Source organism: Capra hircus, chromosome 28 (genome assembly GCF_001704415.2).
Source record: "Capra hircus breed San Clemente chromosome 28, ASM170441v1, whole genome shotgun sequence".
In the NCBI taxonomy this organism is placed as follows: domain Eukaryota; kingdom Metazoa; phylum Chordata; class Mammalia; order Artiodactyla; family Bovidae; genus Capra; species Capra hircus.
The window spans coordinates 41,620,181-41,641,635 of record NC_030835.1 but is presented as its reverse complement, the minus strand read 5'-3'; the positions used below and the strand labels follow the sequence as shown (position 1 = coordinate 41,641,635).

Sequence of the window (21,455 nt, the reverse complement as noted above, 5' to 3'; positions counted from 1 at the left end):
TTTACAAAAAAACTTCTGCTCTTCTATTCGACCTTTAAAAATTGAAAGGTTCTAAGTACTGTAACTGCTGATGCCCAGTCTCTCTCTCACGCCGATGAGCATTTCCCAGGGATTCTGTCAAGGTCTCCTGCTTTTCTTGGCTTATGTTCAGCTCATCATGAACTAAAGTTTAGGCTGGCAAAGGCTGTCCTTTTAGAACAGAAAGTTAGGTGAAACTGACCTCAGAAGACCTGGGCAGAAATTCCCAGCCCTCTACTTTCCGGCCACTTGGCCTTGCGGAAGTCCCCTATGGCCGCTGTCTCATCTGTGAACTGGGGCACTACCCCCGCTGTCCCATCAGAGCCCAGAGGGCAGGGAGGGGCTCCACGGAAACCCTGGCCTGCGTCCAGTCATGTAGACACTATGGTAAGCGTGACTATTCCATACTCACATGTAGTCCCTTCTTTCCATAGGCTATCCCTCGGCCATAAATTGCACTAACCAGATCAGGCTCCTCCTAGTCAGACCAAAACAGAAACACGTCAAACACTATAGACAAAACAAAACAAGTCAGTTTCTGCTTAAAGCACGTTAATGCTGCAAATTACAGCTATGTTATGCTACCATCACTCGCGTCAATCAATACGCAGCCCCCGACCAAAAGAGTCTACATTTTAAAAACGCATTTGAAGGAGACACGAATAAGAGATTTACATTTTAAAACACTAGAAAAATAAAACCAATATTACTGAGCTTGGTGCTAGCTTCTTTCACACAGTCATCTTACTTAAATTGTAATCCTCTCAACAACTCTCTATTGGCAGCACCAGCAGTCACAGCCCAGAGAGAAAACGGATGCTCAGAGAAGCAGAGACAGGAGTAATGGACTGGGTGATGCCTCTTCCTGGTTCATCTGTTTTCAAACAGTCATGAAAGAATCTGAGAAGGAAAGAACCCATCACAGCCAGCTCAATGAGGAACAAGAGATGAGTTGGCTCCACAATCTATTAGGTATTAATATAATACAATCCTTTATTCTAATGGGTCAGAATAAGAACCAAACCTTTCTTGCAGACTGCTCCCATGTGCACTGGATAAAACGCCTCTCAAGCCCAAGGACAGAGCGTCTGCTGCCCCTCCATCAAGTCCCATACGCCGGCCAGCAGTATGAACTGCCTCACTTGCAGAGTGAAACACTACTTGTCAGCATGTAACCTGTGCAACTCTTCCCCTCTTCTTTGAACCCTTCCCTATACATTGGAGAAAGAAGAGCACATAGCCTCTGGCTATCAGGTCCTGAGTGAAGAATCTAACAGGACTACATCAGATGATGTATCTTGCAGACCAATCTATAATCAGTTTCAAATCTGCGACTAAGTGTCTGCCAGTATTGCAGAAAAAGACATATCAACTTAAATGATGAGTAAATGGGAAAAAACAAAGGATAAGATGCTATTCACTGAAAAACAACGCCCCCCCCCCCCCCCCAAAAAAAAGGCTTCCATAAACAGAATCAGGTACACCACATCAAGTAGTAAGTTGGTGTGTCACTGGCTAGGGCTTCCCTGGTAGATCAGACAGTAAAGAGTTTGCCTGCAATACACGAGGCTCAGGTTCGATCCCTGGGTCAGGAAGGAAATGGCAACCCACTCCAGTATTCTTGCCTGGAAGATCCCATGGATGGAGGAGCCTGGTGGGCTACACCCCATGGGGTCGCAAAGAGTCAGACACCACTGAGTGACCAACACACACAAGGCATCACTGGTTACAACCCAGCCAGCAGATGGGCCTCACCGTATATGGAAAGGTGAAAAAAGTCAAGTGAACAATCACAGATTTCTAGCTTCTCTTGGAAAACTAAGAATCCAACAATGACAGACTCACATTTGGGCATGAGGATGTGAGAACATGACAGCAACAAGAACAAAACCCAACCAGAGCGAAGTACTGGGCGCCTGTTTAGAAGGCCGTGCAACATCCACCAGCTCCCCATGAGCCTCTGCACTACGTCAGTTCACTTTGCCCATGTAACCTGCTGCTCTGGCTCCCATACAGTCTTGGGTCTCTGATTTATAACATGTGTGTAACAGCCCGCCCATGCTATTCACTAATTGGAGAAAAGTATGAGTTACGGAATGGCAGAAGAAGGGCGGCCACCTCCTATAAACAAGGCTTGTATACGATTATGGGGTCAATATGTGCATAGAAAAATGCTCTCCAGAATACTAACAGCAATTTCCTCTGGGAAGTGGGATTACTAGATATCTTCCTATGCTGCTTAATACACTGATGCATTCCTTTTAATTGTTTAACACACACATACGTTTATAATCAGAAAAAAAAACATATGTCAAGTAAAACATCGGAGACGGCAATGGCACCCCACTGCAGCACTCTTGCCTGGAAAATCCCATGGATGGAGGAGCCTGGTGGGCTGCAGTCCATGGGGTCGCTAAGAGTCGGACACAACTGAGTGACTTCACTTTCACTTTTCACTTTCATGCATTGGAGAAGGAAATGGCAACCCACTCCAGTGTTCTTGCCTCGAGAATCCCAGGAATGGAGGAGCCTGATGGCCTGCCATCTATGGGGTCGCACAGAGTCAGACACGACTGAAGCGACTTAGCAGCAGCAGTAAGTAAATCATACTACAGAAAGTAATAGAAAACTTTACTATCAATTAAAATATTGTATTTAAATAAATTAAATAGAAAACTTATTACAAATTATAGGAAATTTAGAAAATGAAGCAAAGCACAAAACAGAAGGTAAAGGGCACCCTATAATTCTACCGCCTGGAGACAAAACTTCAACATTTATTCTTCCTGGCGGAAAGGCAGAGCAAGTAGCTTGGGAGTGGGATCCAGGGCCAGAGAGCAAGGAACAGCAGGAAAGAGAGTTCCCCATTGGGGAATCACACTAAGACAGTCTTCACGTGTTTCCCCAGGACCGGCGCCCGCCAGAAGACAGCACAGCGACAGAGCAGCGCCTCGTCCAGGTCGGGCAGTGGGGGCGGCTGGTGACCCCACGCAGCTCACGCCTGCCGAGGCCAGGCGCCGGTGAAAGCAAACCCCACTTTCAGATTTGTCTCAAGATACACTATCCAAGAAGCTTTCCTCCTCAGCTGAGAAAATGTTTATAACATGACAAGAGGTAAATTAGGAAAAAGTACATTTAAATAAAGAGTTATGGTACTGATGAACCTTTCTGTGGGGCAGGAACAGAGACACAAACACAGAGGATGTACTTGTGGACACAGTAGGGGAAGGAGAGGGTGGGATGAATCAAGAGAGCAGCACTGACGTATCTCTGCTGCTGCTGCTGCTGCTAAGTCGCTTCAGCCGTGTCCGACTCTGTGCGACCCCACAGACGGCAGCCACCAGGCTCCCCCGCCCATGGGATTCTCCAGGCAAGAACACTGGAGTGGGGCACCACTGCCTTCTCCGGACATATCGGTACTACCATGTGTAAAACAGGTAGCTGGCAGGAAGCTGCTGCTTAGCACAGGGAGCTCAGCTTGGTGCTCTGTGACGACCTGCAGGGGTGCGATGGGGAGTGGGAAGGAGGCTCAGGAAGGAGGGGATATATGTATATTTATGACTGATTTGGGCTTCCCTGGCAGCGCAGCCGGGGAAGAATCCGCCTGCAATGCAGGAGGCCCCAGTTTGACTCCTGGGTCGGGAATATCCGCTAGAGAAGGTATAGGCTACCCACTCCAGTATTCTTGGACTTCCCCGGTGGCTCAGATGGTAAAGAATCTGCCTGCAATGCGGGAACCGTGGGTTCGTCCCTGGGTTGGGAAGATCCCCTGGAGGAGGGCACGGCAACCCACTCCAGTATTCCTGCCTGGAGAATCCCCATGGACAGAGGAGCCTGGTGGGCTGCGGTCCATGGGGTCACACAGAGTGACACGACTGAGTGACTAAGCACAGCACAGCACACATGGCTGATTCATATTGTACAGAAACTAACACAACATTGTGAAGCAATTACCATTCAGTAGAAAAAAATTGAAAATAAATAGAGTTATTCTTGTTTGACTGACATCTCCATATACCCTGTGGCCACACCAGCCACTCTGGGAGTCATCCTCATCTCCCCAGCCAACACATCTATTCAAGAAATCCTGGTAGTTTCATCTCCTGATCCAGCAGCCACTTCCTCTCATGCAGCAACTGCAATGGCCTCAACCACTTCCTGTTTCTTCCCATCCAGTCACCAGGCCCATATTAAGAGTGAATTAAGTCTGATCATGACACTTCCCTGGCTGAAACTATTCACTGGCTTCCCAACACCTACAACAGCAAAATTCAAACATTTTTCACTTTAAGAAATATATTTTACACTGTAACACAGTACACTCATACATATATACATAAATATACACACAAACACATCAGAAACAAAAGTTTCACTAAGTCTCATCAAGCCTTGCTATACACAATGTTATCTGATATTTCCTTACCAGGCATATTTCATTTAAAAAATGTTAGTCTTGACTCACCAATTAATTTCAGCACCCACTAAAGGGTAGCGCCTCAGGATTTGAAAAAACAGTGAGGTGACATCTAAATGCCTTTGCAAAAATCACTGATCACTTTTCTGCATCACCATTCACCTCCTTTCACTCCCCCACTCCCAGTTCATACTCTAAAAATTGGCATTACTTAGTAGTTCCCTAGATGCAACATGGGCTTCCAAGTTGGGTGCATTTGCAAATGCTCTCATCTGCCTGAAACACTCACCCATTGTCTCTATGCCCAGGAAAATCTTTCCATCCTCCAAGTCTCAGCTCAAACACTCCCTCTTCCCTAACTCCTTACAGATGCCCCTGGAAAATAGGTATGCTCCCCTCCTCTGTTTCACTATATGTCATATGGAGGTTAGTCATTCTTTCAACAAATATTTACTCAGGGCCAGCTATAAGCATGCCCCATCCCATGTGCTACAAATACCACAGTAAGAAAAACCAACACAGATGGCAAAAGATTCTTGTTTTCTTGGAGCACAGCCAAAGAACCAAAAATATAAATGTTACACCCTCAGTAAGTGTGAGATAAATGGTGCTTTATAAAATGTATAAAGACTTAAATACCTAGACTGAGATCTTAGGGGGTGGGGGAATCCCAGAATGACTGGTCCAGATGGTGCAAAGACTCTGAGAGAAGCAAGGAATACTGCATCTCCAAGCTGAGGTTGGAGAAGCAGGTAGGAACCATATTAAAGGTTTTTATCTTTAACCTAAAACCAACAGCAAAGTATATGAGTGTTTAAAGTACATGTTTGTACAGCGTGCACATGTGCATGTGTGTGAGGGTGTGAGGAGAGAAGCCAGGAAACGCTGGCCCCATCTGTCATCTGGCAGATCAAAGTGGCTGGCCATGGTTTGAATAGAGCTGGGAGAAGCAGATGGATGAAGGAGATACTTAGGAGATATACAGACAGAGCTGGTGATGAAGTAAGCGACACACATATGTGTAAAGCATGTTGTAACCCTATGGAGGGGTGCCATTCATTGAGCTTGGATATGACTAGAGATTCTTTTTCAGTTGTGGGTGGGGGGATGTGGCAGGTTCAGGGGAGAGTATGCCGTTGATTTGGAACCCGTAATACTAGACTATAACCATGATAACAATCACAATAACTAAACATCCATTTTGTTATTGTAAATTGAATGGAGAAAACCTAAATACTTAACAGTTACTCAAGTTTCCTCTAAGTTTCCTCTATTGTTCAACTTATATAAATATTTTTTAGAATTCTTTTCCAACAACATAAAAGAATATCTAATTATTGTGTACGTGTGCTAAGTTGCTTTAGTCGTGTCTGACTCTTTGTAACCCGAAGGACTGTAGCCCTCCAGGCTCCTCTGTCCATGGGGATTCTCTAGGCAAGAATACTGGAGTGGGTTGCCATGCCCTCCTCCAGGGGATCTTCCCAACCCAAAGATCCAACCCATATCTCTTACGTCTCCTGCATTGACAGGCGGGTTTTTTACCACTAGCGCCACCTGGGAAGCCTCATATAATTATTGTGGTTGCTATCATACCACAATATAGTCTAGTATAACAGGTTCCTAAATTTAATTGCTAGATTTCATTACTTTTTTTGATTGATACAACTTTATTATTTTATCACAGGCTTTGGATGTTAACAAGACACAATTCTTTCTTTATGAAATGTTACAATGAACTATTTTTTCAAATAAAAAAGTGTTTATTTCTAAAAATAAATTGAGCTCAGAATATCATTTTGAAGTATTTTTGAATACACGAGTTTAATAATATTTACACTTTATAACCTTTTCAGAATTTTAAATGAATTAAACTAATGTTTCAATTGTCCAATATTATTCACTTTATGCAAATACAAAATCATGGTATAGTAAGATAGCTTACTGGAGTCAGGCCCACTTAGATGTCTCAAATTAAAAAAAAATAATTTTTTTTAAACCCATAAATGTCTAATTTACCATATTCATTATACTATTTACATAGTGATTTTAAAATTTACAAATATTCATTTTTCCACCACAAAGTTGGCTTTTTGTTAAAACCTGCAAGTCACTGGATCAAAGACAAAGAAGTAAAAAGTGACAGTGCCCAGCAATGTAAGGAGGACGGAGTTCTGTGAGCGGCAGGTGCACGTACGTATGTGCATAAAGTAAGACTACAAGATCATGAGCAGAGGAATGCTTTACATTTTCTCTGCTAATGTTAAAATAAACAAAGTTCTTTCATGAATTCCGTTCCATTACAATCAGATCAGAGTCAGATGAGTTCAAAGTCACACAACTAATAGCAAAGGTCAACTGCCTCATTGAACATCATCACAGTACTTAGGTCACCCAGCCCTGCATGAGCATCGAAGCAGCACAGAAATCAGGACAGTTTCCCACTTTCAAGAACACTATGATGGAGGCACCAACACGTGTGGAAAGGACACAAAGACATGGACATCGAGACAGTACCGACTGATAAGCTTTTAAAATCAAGAGTTTCCAACGAAGATGGACAGATCTAATAAATCTTGAAATCGTGTTTAGTTGGAAACTGTGATGCTCAGGGAATACTGTCTTCCTTTAAAGATGTTCTAAACAATCCACATTTGGATAAATATTAAAATGAACACATTAAAACAACAAAGATTATGGAAATATCCCATAAGTTTGTTCTCTGATCCTGTAACTAAGCCAATGAGAAGGTATAAAAGCTTTACATCAAAAGGTCATTCTGGAATATGTGTCCTCGAGCACAGATCCAAATTTCACATTAAATGATCTTATATATACAGTAAATATGATAAAATCCCAGCACCCATGGCCCCATTTGTCTTCAGCTTTCTATGAATGGAATCTGATTCCATGTGTTGTTGCTTCAAGCTGGAGCTTGCAGTATGTCCAAAAGAAACATTTTGTCAAGAGTTAATGAGCTAAAAAGGAAATGGCAATCTACTCCAGTATTCTTGCCTGGGAAATCGCATGGACAGAGGAGCTGGAGAGGCTACAGTCCATGGTTTTGCAAAGAGTCAGACAAGACTTCACTACTAAACAACAACAACAACAAACTAAAAAAACTGGAAAAGTTTGTCTGTGAGCAGTTATCACTGAAGATTTGCTAAGGTGTGTTTACCGGGTTAAAAATATAGAATTCTGGGGACTTCCCTGGTGGTCCAGTGGCCAAGACTCCATGCTCCCAACACTGGGGACCTGGGTTCAATCCCTGGTCAGGGAACTAGATCCCACATGCTGCAACTAAAACGTGACGCAGCTAAGAAAAATACGGGGTTTTTGCACATGTAGAAGGTCCTGCAAGGAACAGATGGACATCTAATAGCTGACACAATGTATTGACAGAAATGATCCTCCAGTGATACTGGATTGAGTCCTAATGAGGAGAAATACTTTACCACTCTTCTGAATACTGGACAATAAAAATAAAAAGTATTGCTGGGCTAAAAACCAATTTCATTACTGCAAGACAAAGTATTGCTACATTTGCCAAAAAGAGAAAAGGAAGAGCACTTAGATTTAAAGAATGGTCATACTGTAAAAATAAAATGAGAGACTGACATGTAAATTCGGATTCATGATAAGAAAAAGAGTTTTGGTCAGTTAAAGAAGCAGCAATAACTATTCTTTGGACATTCACTCCTGCCTGGTTGCAGAGTTCCTTGATGAGATTGGCTATCAAGAACTTGAAGAAACCAATGAAAAACTTTCGTAGGAATTATGTGCATCAATTTCATAAAGCCTAATATAAAAAAACTACATCCAGAAAAGCAGGATCAAGTCTTATTAAAATTTAAAAAAGAATTTTATCATTTAACATCAAATCTTTGTATTATATATTTATCGCAGTCATATAAAGAAAGTGTGACAGATTTTCACCAAGCTCTGTATGGATGCCTCTAAACTTGCTCCTGCTTATTATTCCAGTGCGTCACAAAAATACGATTTTCCACGTCTTATGATGCAGAAAAGGCTGGGAAGAACCAAAACGAAAGGGAAGAGAGACGTCACCGAGAAGAGCACCAGCAGGAAAGCCAAGGCATTGAGTTCCGGGTAAGACGTGCTCTGAAGGATGGCACGGGCCTGTCTCCCGTGGGCCTGGAGCACCTGAGCTTTCTGCTGCACCCCTGACTTCCATTCCTGCCCCAGCAGTAGCTTGGATCACCAGAATCAGCAGTCCAATTTATACTGCATGCATTCTCAAAGAAAAATCTATCAGCTGAAAGCAACCCAATGTAGATTGATGAAAATACTACATCAAACGTCAGTATATTAATATCTTTTCTTAGCACAAAGAGAAAAATTCCGATCTACTTTCTGAACACAACTGCAAGAGAAGTGTTACAATAATAAATGGACACCAGAGATACTATAGAGTCATTAAAATAATAACTGTAGAGAAACATGGAAAAACTTTATAAAATTAAGTGAAAAAGTAATACAAAATAGTATACATATTCAGATTATAAAAAAACAAACACATACTTTGAAAAGGTCATAAACAAAAAACTTAAATAATGTTAGAGTGGGAGAATTGAGAAATTTTTCATTACTTATTTTAACATTGTTAGACTACCTTTAACTAGACAGATAATATTTTTCAAAAAGCTGAATGAACTGATAATACATCTGCAAGCTCAAACTGTTGTCTTCTGGTTGCTATCATAAATTAACTGATATGTGCTCTTATAAATGTATCAAAGCCCCCCTTTCAAACCAGTGCTTTCTTACTTTTCTAATACTGCAACGTTAAACAAAAGGATGATTTTTAAAACTTTATAATCTACCCATTGTACTTTAAACTCCACTGAAGAATATTATCCATATGACCACTCAAACACACAGCCGTTTAGATGCAAGGAGTTTAAAGTAATAACTATAAAAACATCTTATTGATTATTTGAGAGTGAAGACTAAGTTATCAACATAATTAATTCTATGTTTAAAAAGAGAAAAGAAGAGCAAAATTTTCAAAACTGGTATTTTAAAATTTAATCAGCCTGCTGAATTGTAAACTGTCTACTGGTTCTTATTGTATGAGCACAGACGAATATGCCAGAATGGTACTCTGAGTGGCTGAAATTAACTGAGCGCTTACTGTACGTGCCAGGCATCCGGTAAAATGCTTTTTTAAGATATTTCATTTAAACTGAACTAGAGTATTTTTGGAGGTAGTTATTATTATGCCCATAATCCAGGAGGTTAAACAACTTTCTAGTGAGCAGCAGAGATAGATTAGAACTCAGGTATTTCTAACCTTACTTGACCGTCCTCAACAGATAATGGATAATGGCCAAGCATCTACCAGAATACAGTTAAATAATGACCCAAGACATATGGACCATAACGTCAGGCTGCATTTTACAGGTCTCCTATGCAGCTCTTATACTGAGGTATTTAAGCACTTGGTATGAACCAGACTTTAACACAGCCATCAGTAAGCAGAGGTCAAATGCTCCTACTGAAGGGTCTTATACTTTACGGTGAGAAACAAATCCATGAGTGGACTTAACCATGAAGATCAGCACCTGCACAGAGAGTAAACATCCGCAATTCCAAGAATTTCCAGTGTCTGCATCTCATGAGAGATATCAAGGGAGACAGTAAAATGAATTGAAGCTGATGTTTATCTTTCTGAAACTTGCATTTGAAACTCATCTCTGCCTGTTGATGGTGGGGAGACTACAAGCAAATTGCCTGATCTCCTTTAAAATAAAGTGACACTGCAAAGATTCAATGAGAGCATGTTATGAGGCCTGCACCACCAAGAAAGGGCTCAGTCAGGGCTGATTTCCTTTACTTTCTTGTAAAATCTTAAAATCTATGTTTTATCGCAGCACTTTAGTTACACATAAGTCCATATTTTTGTCATTACTATAAACTTGCAATTACATGATTAAGAAGAAAAATTACCTGAAGCATTGTTGAAAAATGTCTTATTGCTTCATCATAGAGACCACTGCCAATCAACACATACGCAATAGCTAGGATAAAGAACACAGAAACAGTAAAGGAATGAATAAAGGATTCAGACTGAAACAGGCAACTAAATTCTTCACCAAATCTTAAAAGGCAGCTCCAAGGACGAGAAGCAGTTAAAGGAAACTTAGAGTTAATAAGATGTAATTGAATTCTCCTACCATTTGGTATTTGCTAGTCAGTCTAATTCTATCTAGGTTTAAATTATTAAAGATATCTATAAAACATCTGCCTGCAAAAAGCAATTATCTTTGTCTAAGCCCATCACTCACTTTCAAATATCAAGTAATCTTTATGGTATTTCCTATCTGTATTTCAAAGGAGCTAGTAATAAGCCTGTATAATATCCATATAACATAGCAATGTAACTTTACTGTGAACATTAGAAGAAATAAACAAAGAGCATCACATATCTCAATATCTGCAGGTGCCCAATTTTCTGCCAATTACCTACTAAGAGCAAAAAGAGAGGTTCCAATTACCATAGTATTATGTAAGTATTAACATAGTGCTTAACTGTAGGTCTAATTCACCCCACGGCAATATGCAGTTGCAGTCTTTTCCCTAGCTCTTCTATTCAAAATACAGTCAAAACATTACTCGAAATAGTCTCTAAAGATCATAACAGTTTTTAATCAAACTGCTTATGTCCGTGGTATTTTGAAGTTAGAGTCAGGAAAACCTGTTCAAACATGGCAGTATTTTGACTAAACGTCACCTGTCCAAAAAAAAAAAACCAATAAATTTTAATTTTAATCTAGAATATATTTCCACCTGCAATATTTGCCCTAATTCCCTAAAGCCCCCAATATTTCTGAAAACTTATATTCTTAATTCAATATTTGATCTTATTTGATCTATTTCTTTGCAAAAAAAAAAAAAAGCTTTATTGTGACCCTCTAGTTTAAGGACATAAGTGTCCAAGAAGATGGGCAACTGAAACTTTTAATGTCATTCAGTTTAAATTCCCTGACAGTAAAACGTAGTAAATACATTAAATGCAGAAAGAGATTTTATAACTAACCTCAGAAAAGTAAAGTTCAAAACACTGAGCATCATAATAATACAAGAGCTCTGGAATGCACTCTTCAACATGAAAAGAGGTCTGTTTTCATCCTAATCTCTTTGAAAAGATAATTTAAGTCAAACTCATATTCAGAATAACAGGAGTGGATACTAGTTGTAGCAGATAATGGGCTAGCCAGAGACCTCTTTGGTGGGAATCAGGAGCATTAGTAGTAAAAATAACAATAACAATAATAGTAACATGCACTATATTCTTAATAGGTACCAGGCACAATCCTAACCATTTACATGTATTGTAACTCAATTACTCCTTAACTGTATGAGATTCTTTCAGATCTAAAACTTTCAGAACTTCCTCTCTAGCTTCTCATAATCAGTAAGTATCTATTGAATGAACAAATGAATGTGACCCATAAAAACAAATCCAGCTTTAGGGGATAAACATTACATTTAGGAACATGCTTAATTTGTTGTTCAGGGCCAAGGTGTTGAACTCCTTTCAAATAAAATCAAATGCAGCTCTCAAACCTTTCCATCTAAAAGTAGGTTTTGTTTTTTTTTTTTTAGAAAACCCTCAGGTACCACAGTGATAAAGAATCGTCTGCCAGTGCAGGAGACGTAGAGAGACACAGGTTCAATCCCAGGGCTGGAAAGAGCCCCTTGAGGAGGAAATGGCAATCCACTCCAGTATTCTTGTCTGTAAAATTCCATGGACAGAGAACCCCAGCGGGCTACAGCTCATGGGGTCACAAGAGTTGGACATGACTAGCACATATATGTATTGAAAAGTAATCTAAATCTTGTACAAAAAAATTACTACTAGTGTTCTTGCCTGGAGAATCCCAGGGACAGGGGAGCCTGATGGGCTGCCGTCTATGGGGTCGCACAGGGTCGGACACGACTAAAGCGACTTAGCAGCAGCAGCAGCAGCAGGATCTAAATTTAGTTGTGAGAGTTCAAAGACATAAAGAGAAAACTAGGATAAATGGAATCTCCCAGAAATTGTTATTAACCAGCAATTTCTCATCTCCTTGCAACATGTATGCTTACAGAGGTCATTTTTCCAAGAAAAAAAAAAATAAATACTGACATTCAGAAGATCCTAAACCAGCTTGGAGCCTATACTATCCCAGGATGTACTATGATTACTCTTAGAGCATAGGACAGGCCTGGCACATATTACACTCTTAATTCATTATTTAATAAATGAATATAAGATTGAATAGAATTCAAGGATTACAAAGGAGACCAAATCTGATGCCTTAAAGGATAATTCTCAAAGCTTACTCAAAGAATATAAATAAAAGGTGATTAATATTTTCAAAATAGTGCTCAGCCTTAACATAAAATGGATATGGCAGCAGAAAGGATTAAAATAATTATGTGTAAATCAGACAAAAATTTCTTCAGGTGCTTTGGGCTACCAGGAGCACACCCTTCTGTGAAATCTGTCCAACTGCACTCTTCAGTCCTGTATTCAATTTGCTTCCACTCCTTCAAGTATGAGCTGATTAGGCAATGATGGAGACACACCCAAAGCATATCAGGCACTGGCGAAACCGGGCTGTTTCAAGACACGCCTTGAACAAGCCAAACAGCATGACCCATTTGCAGATCAGAATGAGCTCAATCTTCTACACCCACGAGTTTGGACCAACAATAACTGACTGGAACCATGAGTAACACTAATCCAATGTAGCCACGTCATGACACAGAGGCTAAAGGAGGTGTGGTTCTCTTCTGCTTTCACTTCTGTATTGCTCATATCTGATGCCAGCACTCAAATCATCTTTTAATGGGTGCTAATAGCTCGTTGGACTGTGAAGAAGGCTGAGCGCCAAAGAATTGATGCATTTGAACTGTGGTGTTGGAGAAGACTCTTGAGAGTCCCTTGGACTGCAAGGAGATCCAACCAGTCCATTCTGAAGATCAGCCCTGGGATTTCTCTGGAAGGAATGATGCTGAAGCTGAAACTCCAGTACTTTGGCCACCTCATGTGAAGAGTTGACTCATTGGAAAAGACTCTGATACTGGGAGGGATTGGGGGCAGGAGGAGAAGGGGACGACCGAGGATGAGATGGCCGGATGGCATCACTGACTTGATGGACGTGAGTCTGAGTGAACTTCAGGAGTTGGTGATGGACAGGGAAGCCTGGCGTGCTGCGATTCATGGGGTTGCAAAGAGTTGGACATGACTGAGCGACTGAACTGAACTGAACGGCTCGTTAGAACTCATACCATAATTATTAATTTCCAAAGAAACACTGATTCCATCCAGACCTTTTATTTTATGACATAATAAATATCAAACCCTGACAAGGGCTGAATGCCCTACCCAAGATCAAACCACTCATGCTGGCAGAGCCAGGCTCTGCGTCCTTTCTGCCACACCATCCTGCCTACCCACTCTACATCTAATCATAAACTCCAGGCAAATGTCCCAGGAAAAGTCCCCAAGTCAAGCCTCACCTAATTCTTCATTTGTGCTGTCATTATCAGTAGCAAATGGGAATCTCTTTTGTTCAGCAATAGACTTGGCCTGGCTCTGAAATAAAGACAAACATACATTTTAGCTTATCTCAAATGAAGAGAAACTTACAGTGAAACCTGCATTTAAAACAATTAAACTTACGTTTAATTTATATGGAAGCAAGAAAACACTGACATTCAGTCATATCAATGATGTACTTTAAGACGCATTTTGTGGTTTTCGATTTCCAGGAACACCTATCTTTTTAATTTCATGAGGATTCATCTTCTTGGCTGTTTCAAAGCTCCCTCCACAGGCTATTCAACAACGCCAATCACATTACAAAGATCACATTCTAGTGACTGGTCTCCAAAGTGGCTTGATAACAGAATATTACTTTGTAAACTGTAAAGAACTCTTTACAAGTAAGAGACACAGGTTGTACAGGGATGATGCCGTCACAGGGCCAGTAAAACCTGACCAAGAAGCAAGATGCGCTTAAACAATGCATAGCAGGCAATGAACAGAACCATCCGGCCTGACACAGTACAAGAAATCACACAGACACACATATGCACACTTGGTATAACAGCTAAAGTAAGAGTGGAAACTAGGGGAAAACAAAGTAGAGTTAATTTAGTAAGTGGAGTGATTTTACAGACAGCAGTGGTCCAACATACAAAATGATGGCTCTGTTGTGCTCCGGACACAAATCATATCTGAAGATGCAAACAGCCGTCACTTTGTCAGAAGGTTTACCTGTCGATGCTATGGTATGATATGCTTAGCCTACAGGATGCAGATTAAAATGATAACTTCATACCAGAGTCATCTAAGATGTAATTAAAACTTGAACACACATATAGACAGGAAAAGCTAGGATAAAACTAAAGATGTTGCTTTTGGCAAAACTTCAGGATCAGAACTCAGTGACATCTCAATTATTTGCATTCCTTTTTTTTTCTTTTTTAAATCTACCACATCGATGCCTACAGGCAGACATGACAGTCAAATACTTCCCCGTGGGTGACTCTTCTGACTGATGGGTATGCTCTTTAGCTAATGATCGCTTCTCATTAGCCGTAGCCTCTTGGGCTTCACTGACTCTACAGAATAACAGGCATTTCCACCTATCTTCCCTATACTCTTGAAGTCCAGACTGATGTTCAGATACAGAGTGGTTTTTGGTTTGCCTATAAAACAGGCCAAGAATAAGCTGCCTCTGCTTAGAACATAAGTTAGAAGATACAGCTCAGAAAAGCATCCCACCTCAGAGGACTTGGGACTTCATTCACCCCAAACAAAATGAAAAAGAACTCTACTCCTTTGGGAACATTTACACTTTATTTCTTCCAGTAAAACCTTAATGGCTAGAGAGGAACTCTGTCAGCTCTTTCTCGCTTTGCTCTACAGCTGGGAGCTTCCATACATGGGAGCCAGGTTCCGTTTCTTTTAAAGTGACAGATTCGGCAACGCGTGAAGGCGGCACAGCACTGTGTGCACGGCCAGCTGTGACCAGACACAAGTCCTTCCTCCTCACCAGCTGCTTACACACAAACACACGGTGCAAAACACTTCTCTAATCAATAAACTGTGTAGAGCCCAGGAAAGCAGCCGATAAGCAAGGCTTTTTAATACTTTAAAAACCTTATTATTTCATCCAGTATTCAATGAGAGTCTACCATTTGCCAAGTCTTCATGAAAAAGATGGGATGAGAACAGAAACGAAATTTCATGAAAATAAATCATTTACCAAGCAACCTCTTGAATATACTGAAGTGCGCACAGTGGAGAGGCGATGCGGGTGTGCACAGCCGGACAGTGGCATGCGCTGCGCGGACGGGAATTTAAAATATATACATATATGTATTTATACTGAAAAGCAGATCTGAGTTTAAAGTGTTTTAATTTTATTCTATAACTGAAGTGGGCAGGAAAAGTGTAATATGGACAAATTATTTTCCTGATCAAAAAAGAATCTCTCCCACTTCTAATGTCATACCTATAGATATCTTCTGCGGACAAAGCAGGCAGCCATTATCAAAGCAGTTTAAACACACAGCCCCACACTACTAGTAGGTTAATTTTAATCCACCTTTCAGGTCCCTGCTTATCTTTCAAATCCTAAAACCTGTCTTGCCTGATTTCCCTGATATCTTCAGGAATACTGACCCTTTGTTTTTTCTTCATATATTTGCACAACTGTACTTCTATGTTTATTTGTATAATTATTTGATTAGGAGCTACAGGAGCCCTAAGTCCTGGGGCCAAGGTTATTGGGCTTACCATTCTCTGGCTAAGTACTTACTTAGCACAACGCTTGGCACAAACAGGTACAAAATAAATACCTGAAAAATTAATGAATAAATGAATAGTTTAACTCTCATGTTTTCAACCTCGGGAAAACAAAAGGCCTAGATTAATAAGCTTTCTCCCATAGGTTTCTAGCTAGAGCCATCTTAAACTGAAATGCAACTAGTAGCTAATATTTGAATCAGAGAGAAGGTCCCTAATAATTCATAATCTACTTGCTTCTCCAAGATGGGGATTAACCAGTTTCTACTCAAATGTCTTCAGTGATGGTTAACTCACTACTTCACAAGTTAGCCCACTCTAGTTTTGGACATGCTTTTTTCTATATCAAGTTGATGGCTATGCAACGAGTTAAGTATAATCAGTTGACCATTCACTAGTTTGCAATTTCTACCCATATTCTGTAGTTCTTCCATAAAAAGACAGAGCTTTATCTGGAAAATAAAGAGTATACTAAAGGGAAATTCTGAAGCAAAGAAGCAAACAATCTATGTGGACGTTGAAGGAAAAGGTCTGGAGGAAAAATGTTAACGTTGGACACTGAAAGAACAGCCTCACAGAATTAAGTGGGAATGAACAACCCTTGCACCTTGAGGCAGCTGGCTGGCGGGGGACACACGCTAGCACAGACAGGTACGCAGTGCCAGGTACTCAGTTCTGGAATGGAGAGGTCTCTTGTACAGTTTAGTTGGTACTGATAAAAAACAGACATAAAAGATACCCAAGCAAGGCTAGAAAAATAAGATTATACTACACCTGCAAACCATAAGGCTCCTAGAAATAAAGTTATTTATTTTTTATTCCTTGGAACTTAAAAGTAAAAAGTCCTAGGTCCAGAATGACCAACCACCCAAGTCATAAGACATAATGATTCAGTGTGAATAACCAACAGATGACCTATCTTTATCTTATGCAACTGGATTCAACTCCTGGTTGATAAACAGAGGCCATCTCTGCCTTATGGAACTAGCATCACTGTGTTTCCAAAACAGGAGGCACAAAAGATACATACCAGAATCTTTTCAGTGTTAAGGGAAAGCAGAGAGTCACAGGGTGGTGATCCTTTAGGTTCACAGTCGGAGTCATGGAAATTCAAAAAGGATGACTCTGAAAAGGAAACAGTCCTTATTATTCTCCTCGCTTTAGATTTACAGCTCTTAAGCACTTAACTATGCACTGCAACGTGCAGAATCCACAAAACAACAAAAAAAAAGACAAACAGAAAACGTTACAAGGAGCATCCCGTCTTTCAAAATCTTTACAAGTGAGGAACATTTTACAAGCTACCCCACGTCCCAGGAGCAGTGGCTGCGCGGGCGCAGAAGGGCCGAGAGGAGCTACTCCATGTTCAAGGTCAGGAGGGGCAGCGGTGAGGAGATACCCCTCGTCCAAGGTAAGGAGCAGTGGCTGCACTTTGCTGGAGCAGCTGTGAAGAGATACCCCATGTCCAAGTAAGAGAAACCCAAGTAAGATGGTAGGTGTTGCAAGAGGGCATCAGAGGGCAGACACACTGAAACCATACTCACAGAAAACTAGTCAATCTAATCACACTAGGACCACAGCCTTGTCTAACTCAATGAAACCAAGCCATGCCCTGTGGGGCCACCCAAGACGGGCGGGTCATGGTGGAGAGGTCTGACAGAATGTGGTCCACTGGAGAAGGGAATGCCACACTGCTTCAGCATTCTTGCCTTGAGAACCCCATGAACAGTATGAAAAGGCGAAATGATATGATACTGAAAGAGGAACTCCCCAGGTCAGTAGGTGCCCAATATGCTACTGGAGATCAGTGGAGAAATAACTCCAGAAAGAATGAAGGCATGGAGCCAAAGCAAAAACAATACCCAGCTGTGGATGTGACTGGTGATAGAAGCAAGGTTCGATGCTGTAAAGAGAAATATTGCATAAGAACCTGGAATGCTGGGTCCATATATCAAGGCAAATTGGAAGTGGTCAAACAGGAGACGGCAAGAGTGAACATCGACATTCTAGGAATCAGCGAACTAAAATGGACTGGAATGGGTGAATTGAACTCAGATGACCATTATATCTACTGCTGTGGGCAGGAATCCCTTAGAAGAAATGGAGTAGCCATCATGGTCAACAAAAGAGTCCAAAATGCAGTACTTGGATGCAATCTCAAAAATGAAAGAATGATCTCGGTTCGTTTCCAAGGCAAACCATTCAACATGACAGTAATCCAAGTCTATGCCCCAACCAGCAATGCTGAAAAAGCTGCAGCTGAACGGTTCGATGAAGACCAACAAGACCTTTTAGAGCTAACACCCAAAAAAGATGTCCTTTTCATTATAGGAGACTGGAATGCAAAAGTAGGAAGTCAAGAAACACCTGGAATAACAGGCAAATTTGGCCTTGGAATACAGAATGAAGCAGGGCAAAGGCTAATAGAATTTTGCCAAGAGAACACACTGGTCATAGCAAATACCCTCTTCCAACAACACAAGAGAAGACTCTACACATGGACATCACCAGATGGTCAATACCAAAATCAGATTGATTATATTCTTTGCAGCCAAAGACGGAGAAGCTCTATACAGTCAGCAACAAGACCAGGAGTTGACTGTAGCTCAGATCATGAACTCCTTATTGCCAAATTCAGACTTAAATTGAAGAAAGTGGGGAAAATCACTAGACCACTCAGGTATGACCTAAATCAAATCCCTTATGATTATACAGTGGAAGTGAGAAATAGATGTAAGGGACAGATCTGATAGAGTGCCTGATGAACTATGGATGGAGGTTCGTGACATTGTACAGGAGACAGGGATCAAGACCATGCCCATGGAAAAGAAATGCAAAAAAGTAAAATGGCTGTCTGAGGAGGCCTTACAAATAGCTCTGAAAAGAAGAGAAGGGAAAAGCAAAGGAGAAAAGGAAAGATATAAGCATCTGAATGCAGAGTTCCAAAGAATAGCAAGAAGAGATAAGAAAGCCTTCTTCAGTGATCAATGCAAAGAAATAGAGGCAAACAACAGAATGGGAAAGACTAAAGATCTCTTCAACAAAATTAGAGATACCAAAGGAACATACAAAGATGGGCTTGATAAAGGACAGAAATGGTATGGACCTAACAGAAGCAGAAGATATTAAGAAGAGGTGGCAAGAATACACGGAAGAACTATACAAAAAAGATCTTCACAACCAAGATAATCACGATGGTGTGATCACTCACCTAGAGCCAGACATCCTGGAATGTGAAGTCAAGTGGGCCTTAGAAAGCATCACTACGAAAAAAGCTAGTGGAGGTGATGGAATTCCAGTTGAGCTATTTCAAATCCTAAAAGATGATGCTGTGAAAGTGCTGCACTCAATATGCCAGCAAATTTGGAAAACTCAGCAGTGGCCACAGGACTGGAAAAGGTCCATTTTCATTCCAATCCCAAAGAAAGGCAATGCCAAAGAATGCTCAAACTACCGCACAATTGCACAAATCTCACATGCTAGTAAAGTAATGCTCAAAATTCTCCAGGCCAGGCTTCTGCAATAAGTGAACCATGAACTTCCTGATGTTCAAGCTGGTTTTAGAAAAGGAAGAAGAACCAGAGATCAAATTGCCAACATCTGCTGGATCATGGAAAAAGCAAGAGAGTTCCAGAAAAACATCTGTTTCTGCCTTATTGACTATGCCAAAGCCTTTGACTGTGTGGATCACAATAAACTGTGGAAAATTCTGAAAGAGATGGGAATATCAGACCACCTGACCTGCCTCTTGAGAAACCCGTATGCAGGTCAGGAAGCATCAGTTAGAACTGGACATGGAACAACAGACTGGTTGCAAGTCGGGAAAGGAGTACGTCAAGGCTATATATTTTCACCGTGCTTATTTAACTTATATGCAGAGTACATCATGAGAAATGCTGGACTGGAAGAAACACAAGCTGGAATCAAGATTGCTGGGAGAAATATCAATAACCTCAGATATGCAGATGACACCACCCTTATGGCAGAAAGTGAAGAACTAAAGAGCGTCTTGATGAAAGTGAAAGTGGAGAGTGAAAAATTTGGCTTAAAGCTCAACATTCAGAAAACTATGATCATGGCATCCGGTCCCATCACTTCATGGGAAATAGATGGGGAAACAGTGGAAACAGTTGCTGACTTTATTTTTGGGGCTCCAAAACCACTGTAGATGGTGATTGCAGCCATGAAATTAAAAGACGCTTACTCCTTGGAAGGAAAGTTATAACCAACCTAGACAGCATATTCAAAAGCAGAGACATTACTTTGCCAACAAAGGTCTGGCTAGTCAAAGCTATGGTTTTTGCAGCAGTCATATATGGATGTGAGAGTTGGACTGTAAAGAAAGCTGAGTGCCGAAGAATTGATGCTTTTGAAGTGTGGTGTTAGAGAAGACTCTTGAGAGTCCCTTGGACTGCAAGGAGATCCAACCAGTCCATCATATAGGAGGTCAGTCCTGGGTGTTCATTGGAAGGACTGATGCTAAAGCTGAAACTCCAATACTTTGGCCACCTGATGTGAAGAGCTGACTCATTGGAAAAGACCCTGATGCTGGGAAAGACTGAGGGCAGGAGGAGAAGGGGACGACAGAGAATGAGATGGTTGGATGGCATCACCGACTCAATGGACATGGGTTTGGGTGGACTCCGGGAGTTGGTGATGGACAGTGAGGCCTGGTGTGCTGCGGATTATGGGGTTGCAAACAGTTGGACACAACTGAGAGACTGAACTAAACTGAACTGAACCAGAGGTTAAAAAAAAAAATCACCAAGAGAAGAGCAAAGTTGAGCTAGGAAGACCTAATGAAAGATAGGTGCTAAGGAAATTTCACGGCAGTCCAGTGGTTAAGAATCTACCTGCCAGTACAGGGGACAGAGGTTCTACCCCTGGTCCAGAAGGATTCCACATGCCACAGGGCAACTAAGCCCATTTGCCACAACGAGCCCACACTCTTGAGCCTGGGAGCCACCACCACTGAGCCTACGTACTGCAAGTACTGAAGCCTGTGCCCTAGAGCCCACACGTCACAGCCAGAAAGGAGCCCCTACTCACCACAACTGGAGAAAGCCTACGCATAACAATGAAGACTCAGCACAACAGAAAAACTAAGCACATAAGGTTTTAATTTTTGAAAGATATATACTAAGGGTCTAGTATCTAGAATATAAAAAATTTGTAAAATTTAACAAAAAAGGACAA

At 41.0% G+C, this 21,455-nt stretch overlaps 1 protein-coding gene across 4 annotated transcripts in view; it reads right to left on the bottom strand.

Annotated features, from left to right (window-relative positions):
• Positions 1 to 21,455, bottom strand: part of TTC13 (tetratricopeptide repeat domain 13) — an 81,285-nt gene that overhangs the window by 42,884 nt on the left and 16,946 nt on the right. For 2 of the 4 annotated variants that reach the window (XM_018042359.1, XM_018042360.1), the window contains exons 2-5: positions 17,290 to 17,384; positions 13,964 to 14,039; positions 10,403 to 10,473; positions 431 to 496 (exon numbers count right to left, since the gene is read on the bottom strand). In XM_018042359.1, coding sequence (XP_017897848.1) covers positions 431 to 496; positions 10,403 to 10,473; positions 13,964 to 14,039; positions 17,290 to 17,384 — 308 coding nt within the window. The remainder of the gene's footprint in view (positions 1 to 430; positions 497 to 10,402; positions 10,474 to 13,963; positions 14,040 to 17,289; positions 17,385 to 21,455) is intronic. The other 2 variants (XM_018042361.1, XM_018042362.1) reach the window with 1 other exon arrangement.